General features: G+C 54.1%; 1 protein-coding gene across 1 annotated transcript; it reads right to left on the reverse strand.

Annotated features, from left to right (window-relative positions):
- Positions 1-1,565: 1,565 nt before the first annotated feature.
- Positions 1,566-9,435, reverse strand: CUNH1orf115 (chromosome unknown C1orf115 homolog). Its single transcript, XM_037069420.1, has 2 exons — positions 9,089-9,435; positions 1,566-3,969 (listed from the first exon to the last, which is right to left on the reverse strand). The coding sequence occupies exons 1-2, from the start codon at positions 9,365-9,367 to the stop codon at positions 3,850-3,852; spliced, it is 399 nt and encodes a 132-aa protein (XP_036925315.1). The 5' UTR covers positions 9,368-9,435; the 3' UTR covers positions 1,566-3,849.

Here is a 9,435-nt window from a genome sequence, read left to right on the forward strand (position 1 = left end):
CACTGAAGGGCAAATTCAAGCCTGATTTTGTACGGAAACATGATGATGATAAAGAAGGTTCATAAACAAGTTCCAGGCTTTTTTTCTCCTCAAGTCGAAAGATCTCAAAATAGGCACCTCGTCATCCCCACCATCAGCCGTCTCTGTTTCCCAGCGCTGAGCGTGGGTCTGACGATGACACCCAACTCAGGGTCCTTTTAATGATGAAAGATAAGCAAGCCGGTCAGAGAAAGACAAACACCACATGATCTCACTTACAGGTGCAACGCAGCGAACCAAACCAACTAACACACAAAACAGAAGCAGAAGCACAAACCCAAGGAACGGACTGAGAGCTGTCGGAGGGAAGCGGGGGGGAAGTAGGGGCTGGGTGAAACGAGGAAGGGATTAAGCCAAAATAAAACCGGAAAACAAACACAGACAATAGTAAGGGGAATGCCAGAGGGAAAGGAGGTTTGCCGGGGAAGCGGAAGAGGGCAAAGAGGGGATTCATGGTGGGGGGGAAGAGACTTGACTTTGGGGAGTCAAGTTGGGGAGTGGCCAATGCAGACGGCAGACGGCAGACGTGTTAAAGATCTGTATGCCTGAGACCTGTATGCTTTTATTAACCGATGTCACCCCAATAAATTCAATTTTTAAAAAGTGTAAAAAAAAAAGATAAACACCTATAGTGTTTCTCCCCATGGAGGCATCCCCGGCAAAAAAGAGAAAGTGTTATCTCACACTTTCTGTGTTGGCAGTAATTCGAAACATGTCCCTCAGGAAGGACAGCAAAAGGAAACACGTGCTGTCTGTCCACTGCAGACGGGGAGAAAGTGGTGGAGAAAGCAGCTCTGGATGGAGGCAGTTCACTCTGGAATGCACAGCCCTGTGGGGAAAGGGTAGCCCATTGGCTCGGCTAGCGCTTCCGCCCTCATTTTTATGGCTGCTGTGGACCAGACACACTTGTTTCTCCAGGCTGGTCAACCTGTTCTGCCAGAGGAGTCACCTGAGAAACACCTCAAACAAAAGCACCACTAGTCCTGAGGCGGGGGTTGAATTCGGATCCTAATTCAAGTCTCTAGAGGGGGTTGCGGGGTAGAAGGCAAGGAGCCCCCCCAAGGGCAGGACTCAGCCAGTGGGCGGGCACCCTGCTTGGGCCAGACCCCTGGGTCCCACCTTGGAGCCCCCTGGCCCTTGCAAAGGGCAGCAGTCCCTAGGGGCCAGCGTCCCCCAGCTCGGGGAGAGCACTAACTCCTCCAGAAGCTACTAGTGAAAAATCTCCCATTCCAACTCCGAGGGGTCTGGAAATTTCCATTCTTGACAAAGGGTGAGCCGCACATCAACACCTCTTCTGCAGGAAGTGGACCCCACCTGGAACCCCCAAGCAGACTTCTGGGTGAGTCGGGGCTGCTCGCCCTGTCCCTGGGCCTCAGAGCAGGACCGGGCCCCTCCGGGCTTGTCCCGCGGAGGTCTCCCGCCTGGCCTTCACCTGCTGTACGAAGTCCTCGGGGTTGGCTGGACGCCACAGACACCTAAGGCAAGGCTAGAACAGGAGGTGGCAAAAAGTCTTCACACACAGAAAATCCAACCAATTGCGGTTTATTCACATCATTGGGCAAGGAAGGGATACAAAAGAAGCCTCAAAATCAAACACATAGAAAAAGGAAAAAAACCTTTAAATTTCAATGCTCAGTAGTAGGGTGTGGACCTGGAGGTTGAGACGAAATTGAAGAGACAGAAAAGCCTCAAAGGTCACCCGCAGTCAGTGACCACTCAGGCTGAGCCTTGGTCTGGGGTTCATCGTCTGTCCCGTGGATCTGGCTCCCGGGACCATCCCTGTCTGGTTTCCACTTTTGAAATTTCTGGGTTAATTCTTAACCAGGCTTCAAGAAGTTCAAAGCCAAATGAACCTGGCCTGACGGTGCCTCCAACATGGGGGGCAGGGTGGGGAAGGTCTTCTCACACGGGCCTCAGTAGGTCTTGTCCCTTCCTGGGCGGACGTTTTCATCCCCCAGAAACTCAGTGGGTGTCTCTAGGGCAGCTCAGCATCTCAGCACCACCGGGGAGAATCCGTCCCCTGGTCCTTTCTGTGAGCAGCAGGCTCAGCTCTCCCGCTAAACTACGCTTCGCTCTTTCTTCCCCCTCCATCTTCCTTCCCCCCGACTCCCAGTGTGGCCAAGCAAGCTATAATTATCTCACATGTGTGAAAATGTCCCGTTATCAACTTTCATCATTCGAGCTAAAACAAGAACATTCGTTTTCTCTTTTCCTCACAAATATTAAGGATGCAGAAACTGGATCCAAATTGTGTCTCCCCACGGCCCTCCGAGACAGGAAGCTGAGGCTAGCTCCACCACCTCAGCGTCCTCCTCCACCCATTCCTTCTTCTTTCCGTCTGTCTGTCTGTCTTCCCACCTTCCCCACGCTCCAGTGCCATTTGGTTGGGCTTGATTTGTGACACATGAGCACCGAGGCCTCCTTGGCATGGCCTGGAAGCTTCTAAGGCCAACTGACCCCACAGATAGGTCAACAATAACCAGGGGGCGCTTTTGGATATTCTGGAAACAAAGTCGGAATAGTGGCTGATCACGGGGGCTTGGCAGAGGGCGTGGGATGAGGGGCTTCCTCTTTCTCCCACCTCCCTGTCCAATGGTCCAAAGTTGGTTGATGGGTCATCCTGGGGAAGTGTGAGGACCAGCTCACTCTAACCTTTGAATCCAGGTGACACATGGTCAGAGCGGGCAGCACAGAAGAGGAAAGGATGCCACAAAGGATGACAACGTGAGCTCATGGGCTCCAGAGGGTGTCCACCAGCAGCGACAGCACCTCTGGCCATCAGGCTGCCCCTGGCTGTTCCTTCCTGAGCTAAAGTCCCAGCCCACCGAAGATTCCCAACACTCAGAACCCAGATCCGGGTCCCATACCTCCACTTCTCTCCCCTAACCGCCTTCTTGTCCCGTTTCTACTTCCTTTGCACCTGTCTCCTACTTCCTGGTCCGTTCTCTAAATTACACACGTTCATTTCTGAATGTGGTACCTCCCTCGTGCCCAACACAAAGCACCCTTCGGTGGCTGGGTGTAGGGATGCTAAGCCGAGGCTCCAACGTGTCTGGGCCAGACTGGGCTGGACCGGGCACATCAGCCTCAGGAGCCGGCCCTGACCCAACCTTTCTCACCAAGCAGCCTGCACTTGAACTTGCCCTTCTTCCTCTTCTCACACCCACTGCACATTCGTGTCAGAGAAAGGTGACAATGACAAGCTTTTATCTACTTTAAACAGTCACGACACATTGTCAACACAGCTTCAAAGTGTCAGCCTTCAAAGAGACTTTTCTTCCTTCCTTCTTCTCAAGCCTGTAATTAAACTCCTGGTGACAAAGGGTGGAGGAGGAGGTGGGGGGACGTGACTTGGGTACCTTCTGAACCAAGGCTGGGAAGGGCTGTGAGTGCCAGTCAGCCCGTGACCTTTCCAGGAGAAGGTCTGAAATCATCTCTCTCCAGGTAACAACCCTCCCCCCCCCCCACTGTGATCACCGCTCTGCTGCCCACCCAGAGTGCCCACCCCTGGTGAGGATTTGCCTCCCCACTCGAGCTTCACACAGAGGCTTCAGTGTGAGCCAACTTGACCGTGGCCCCAAAGGCAACATCAGCCTCATTCTCTGCGGGACTGTCCGTCACAGCGCCCCGTGTCCAGGAAATGTGAAAACACTTAGCACATGGGAGAGTGTCCCATTCACAGCAGTTGTCCGATTCAACAGAGAAAGACATTTTTTTCTTCCAAGTGTTTCGTGGCTTCAAGTCTGAGATGCTTCTGGATTTGCGCGGCTCCCATTGTCCAGGAAGTGTGTGCGCCGGGGGCAGCTGCCCCTAGCGGACAAAGGACACCACGCTGCTGGCCACTCCGAAGGGGGCGGCGTAGGCTGCGGCGAAGCCCTGCAGGCCGAGGACCACGTAGCGGCACCCTTTGACGATGACCTTCCCCACGTTCTGTTTGTAGGAATCAAGACAGAAGCAGAGAGTTCGGTTAGGCGACTTCTGTGCCGGGGAGATACACCTAAAGCATCACTCTGCCTCACTCTGCCTCACTCTCCCAGGGCAAATGAGCAAGTCACCAAGTTCCTGCGTCAGTGGCTCACCAACTCCCCCGACCCTCCGCTGGGAACATATGGAGGCTCAGGACCAACGTCACTGCTGTGCAAAGTGCTGTTGAACACATTTCCAGATACTTCAGAGATTCTGGAGAGAGCTGAGACCCTGCTAGCCCAAAAACCAGACTAGATTGTTTTACTTTTTAACCAAAGCTGACTCCTCTTCTCTGTCCCAGCTACGTTACAGGTCATCTGAGGGCTGGCCCTGGATTTCCTTTATTCCCCTTATCCAGAAGCCCACTCTGTCTGCTCTCTACCTCCGGGACATGTTCCTGTCCCAGCCACACATTTGTCTCTTTAAAGTCTCTGATTTCAGACGCAGGGACAAACTCCTGAAGGCACGGACGGGCCATGCCTTCCCGACCTCCACTCCCGCTCCTCCTGCTTTCTGCAGGGGCCGGCGCCAGACGGGGGCACCCGGGGCTGCAAATCCACAACAGAAAAGGTTCGTCCCCTGCCAACGGACCAACACGGACTGCGTGGGTGGCCCCAACCTTCCTCTCCTCATCCCCAACATCCCTCATCGTTCTCGATGACGTCACATTCGTGTAGGTGACCTGGATCTCATCATCCACCTTGTCTCTCAGCCCTGTGACCTGTGAAGCTCCAATGACCAAGTGCCCTGGTGTCACTTGGCTAAAATCCCTGAGCACAACCGCAAGCCTCACTCGGACTTCCAACAGGGCCCAGCACGCCTATCTCTCTGCCCAATGGGCTGACCTTCCCTCTCTGCCAGGTACTACTTCTTACCTTTTTCTGTCCTGCAGGCCCCCCACCTCCAGCAAACACACAGACACAGCCTCCACACCCACAGCAGGTGACGCCACTTTATCTCTCACTGAGAAGGTCAGAGGTCACAGGGAACTCCCTTACTTTCCCACCACTGACCAGGCCTCTCCCACCTCGCCTGTGTCCCCCTGCAGAGAGCGGCTCTCGTCCCCCAGGGCCATTCCTGTGACACTTGCTGTCAGTGCCCTCTGTCACCCAGGCCCTGGCTTTTCCTTCTCCAGAGTCGTCACTCACTTACTCCCATTATCTAGACTCCACATCCTGCCCGGGTCTCCCCTGTCCTTGACACCAAACCACCGGGAAGAGCTGTCCCCACGTAGGCCTCCACGGGGCTCCCACCCCACTCATCCAGGATTCTAGGCCACGGCCACCTGCCACTGCCACGTTGCCTGACCCAGTGGCTCTTCTCTCCCCACCTCGTGGCAGCTTTAGACACTTCGTGTGCAATTGTTTGGCCTCTCTGATGCCCTAGTCCCTGGGTTCCCCACAACCTTGTGCTCAGCCTTCTTGACTGGCTTGTCCCTTCTGCCAACCTGTGTCCCGAGATATCTGGGACTCAGTCCCAGGTCCCCTCCCTCCCGCCCTCCCTTCCTTCTTTCCTTTCCTTATTTGCCGATACTCTCTCCTTAAGTGCTCTCATCCATTTCCAATGACAAGTATTTCCTGAATGCTGATAACTCCCTTGCATCAGGCTCAAATATTCAACTCTCCACGTGAGATCCCCACTTTCTGAGACGTCCTGATCCCCCTGGCACGCTGTTGCTTGCTGCACCAAGCAACTAGACCCAACTTGATATAGCTACCGTGTTCCTGTACCAATATGTTCCCGGTGGCCTTTGGCCAAGAGGCTTCAACAAGCGGACAGTACAGAGAGTTAAATTTATCTGTGATTACACAGCTGGTAAGAGGAAGAGCCAAAGTTCAGTCCCAAAGAATCTCATCTCAGGGCCCTGTCCTTAACACCGATGTGGGAGAGAAGCATCGGTTGGTTGCCTCCAGTACATGGCCAGACTGGGGATTATACACACCTGGACCTGGGACCGAACCCACAACCTACGTGTGTGCTCTGACTGGAAACCAAACCCACTTCCTTTCAGTTATGGAATGATGCTCCAACCAACTGAGTCCCACCAGCCAGGGCTGTACTTTCCTTCTTAATGAAGGCAGAGTGTAACCTTGTAATTCACTGCTGCCGTCTGCGCTTAAATTCCAGCTCAATCTCTGCCTTAACTTTGCTTGGCCTCAGTTTCCACACCTATAAAATGGGAATATGAAATAACCGCCCCCTTAAGTTATTAAGAGTATTAAATGGGCTCGTACCAGGAAAGCACTTAGAATGATGCCTGGCACACTGGTGGGCAGTTTTTCTGGTTACAAACTATCATTTGCCTCTTTTTATTCCATAGTAATTAGGTTTATAGGGCTAATAGTAAGATGTTTCAGTATCTGTTCGGGAAAGTTTCTGAAGCATATACTTCCCTACGATAGTTCGCATGACAACGGAACGAAGGTGGGGAGGTTACACTGTGTCCCTCACACTCAGAAGGGGTCGGAGTGTCCCCTTCACTCCCTGGGGGGCTAAAGGAGCAGCTGTGGGAGAGCCAGGTCACATCAATAGGTTCTGTATGCACTGACCCCCCGGGGGACACTGCCCAGTCGACTTCTCAATGAGAACTTGGGGTGTGTGCCCATGCGTGTGTGTGCGTTAGGGGTGACGTTGCTGAGAGACACAGGTCTACACAGGTGTGGTAAGGCTCAGCGGGAGAATTTTGCTTACGTGTTTGAAATAACGACAACCCAGAATTGTCCTCTGGGAGCAGGTCTAACGGCCAAGAGCACCCTGTGTCCGGGATGCCGCTGGCATTGCAGGTGGCCCGAGTTAGCATCGACATTTGGGGTACTTGTACCCCCATTTCCCTCAGCCTGCTATTTCGAAAAACTGCTTGTCACTTCATCTTTGCTACTTAGGGGGAAAAAAGCTACTAAAATAGCTCGTTAGCGGGAACGCTGTCAAAGCACAGAGTTGAGAAAACGGGAGGGAAAAAAATGTGAAACATCATCTATCGATGGCCTTTTTCATGGCATTTGAGAGACACTGGGAATTCTTTGATCTGAGTAGAGTTTTTGACCCAAATATTGTCAGAGGGGCGGAGGGGCGTGGGGGAACATGGGAGGGTGTGGCTGGTGGAATAACAAAGCCCCCCCCCCCCACAAAGGGAGGATGTCCTGGTCCTAAACCCCAGAGTAAGGGAACATGTTCCCTTATGTGGAAAAGAGACTTTGCCGATGTGATTAAATTAAGGGTCTTGAGATGAGATTACCCTGGATTATCCAGGCGGGCTCCAGCACTGTAAGGATCCCTTATATCCCGATAAGACTCCAAATAAGGACCTCGGTCCTTATCAGAGGGACGTAAGGGGAGTCAGATGAGGTAGAGGGGCAGGAGTTTGGGGATGCTGTGCCACCGGCTGGGAAGATGGGGGGAGGGGCCCCTGGAAGCTGGAAGTGGCAAAGAAATGGGTCCTCCCCTGGAGCTTCCAGAAGGAACTGGCCCTGCCGACACTGTAGTTCAGGGAGACTGATTTCGGATTTCTGGACTCCAGAGGGGGAGAGAGGAAATGTGTGTGGTCAGGACCCACAGTGTCTGTGGTCACTGACGAAGAGACCATCTCTCAGCAAAGCTTACATCCCCCGAAATACAAATATGGAGTCTTCGGTTGTGGCGTTTCATCGGAACGCAGGCACAAAGGGGAGGCGAGCAGTGTGTGTTGATAACACCCATCGTGGTGTGAAGTAGGACCTCGTGGTTGACCTGTGAAACCTCACTCATCCTTCTGTGCACAGTCGGTGTGTCACCATTGATTAGAAAATCTCCCCGACTTTACATCCTCAACCCTGAGGACCACCTGCCCAGGCTCTGAACCACCCAGAATTCACTAGGGCTGTGGAATTCACTAGGACCTGCTGCATCGTACCCATTTTTATGTCCCTGGTGCTTAGCACAATGCCTGGCACATGGTAACGAGCCCCGAAAGCATTTCTGAGGCAGCCTCTGAGCTGAGATTTCCATACTGTGGGTTCACCATTTGCTGAGAGGCAGATGCTGGCTTCTCTGTGCTCACCTGGGACCAGGAGGAAAGATGATTAGCCCTAGCAGGACTCAGCCTGCAGGTCCCGGCCTTACCATTTTTATTAATGTGTTTTATAGCCACCAGCTTGTATACTGCTCCCAAAGCTGCTGACATACCTTTAGAGAGGGTGACAACTTAAGCTTGCAGGTATGGAGACTGGCTGGTTTCAGGTATGATAAGGGCCACTTGAGGACACGGATAATGGGACAGTAAATCAGATGAGGCCCTTGTCCTTTGGCCACGACACGATTAATTTTGAGATTTTCTTCTGGGCAGCCGAGCCCAACCCCGGGAGCAGGGGCTGCCATAACTTCAAACGCTTCCAGGCGGGTCTCCAGGAGGAGAAAACTCCTTTTTAGCCCACATTCATGTCCACATCTCTTTGTCCACACCCCCAACGCAAGCAAATGGCACTGTGTCTACAGACCCCTGAACACACGGATAACTGTGCATATGTGTGTATATATGGAACTCCCAGGCCTTTGAAACAGCCTTGGGGACATTTAGGGCAGTAACAATTCTCTGCTGGTGGGAGAGGTGGAGAGGCTGTGGCCGGAAACAGATAAACTGGGCTGCAACTCAGTACTTTCCAACTGGGTCACCTTCTACAAGTCAGCTGACCACACCCAGGCCTCAGTGTTCCCATCTGTAAACTGGGGACACTGAGTTTTGTCCTGCCCACCACACGCAAGGGAGTGTAAGACACACCAAGGGTAAGAGCCACCTTATCGAACGACCCTTAGGACGGTGGTCGTTAACTAGCCAGCAGCAGGGTAGCAGGCGGTCTGGTGCCCAGTGACACATCTGCTTCAGTTTCTGTCATCACTTGAAACTTTCCCCTCACTTTCCAGATCACACACGGGACAGTCTGGGGGGTTTCAGTCTGGACAGCGGGGGGTTGGGGGGTGGGAGCTGACGGGAACACCGAAGGAGCTCAGAGAGGTTGAGCGCCGTCACAGGGCGGGGACCGGATTCCAGCTCTCCCGGTCCCCGGGCGCCCCGCACCGCCGACCCGCAGGGCAGTGGGCGGGGACCTACCTTGCTGTACTTCTTCAGCTTCCGCCGATACTTCTTCTTGGGCTTGTCGGCCGGAGCGGGCTCCTCCAGCGGCTCGTAGGGCTCGGGGAGGACGGCCAGGTGCACCCGCCGCGCGCTCCGGGGCCCCGGGCGCCCCGCGCTCGCTGCACTCTCGGCCACCTCCTCTTCCAGCTCCAGGTGCTCCAGGATCGCGGCGGCCTCCTCGACCCCCTGCCCCCGGGGCCCGCGGCGCGGGAGGCTGCGGGCAGCCTTGCTTCGGAGCCTGGATCCCACCGCCATGACTCCGTGGCCCCTCGGGCGAAGCTCTGGGTGTGAAGACACCAACCTTTGCTCCCCGCCTACGGCGC

The sequence above is a fragment of the Sturnira hondurensis genome, unplaced genomic scaffold (genome assembly GCF_014824575.4).
Source record: "Sturnira hondurensis isolate 20B ecotype Veracruz unplaced genomic scaffold, ASM1482457v3 Scaffold0018525, whole genome shotgun sequence".
Lineage (NCBI taxonomy): Eukaryota > Metazoa > Chordata > Mammalia > Chiroptera > Phyllostomidae > Sturnira > Sturnira hondurensis.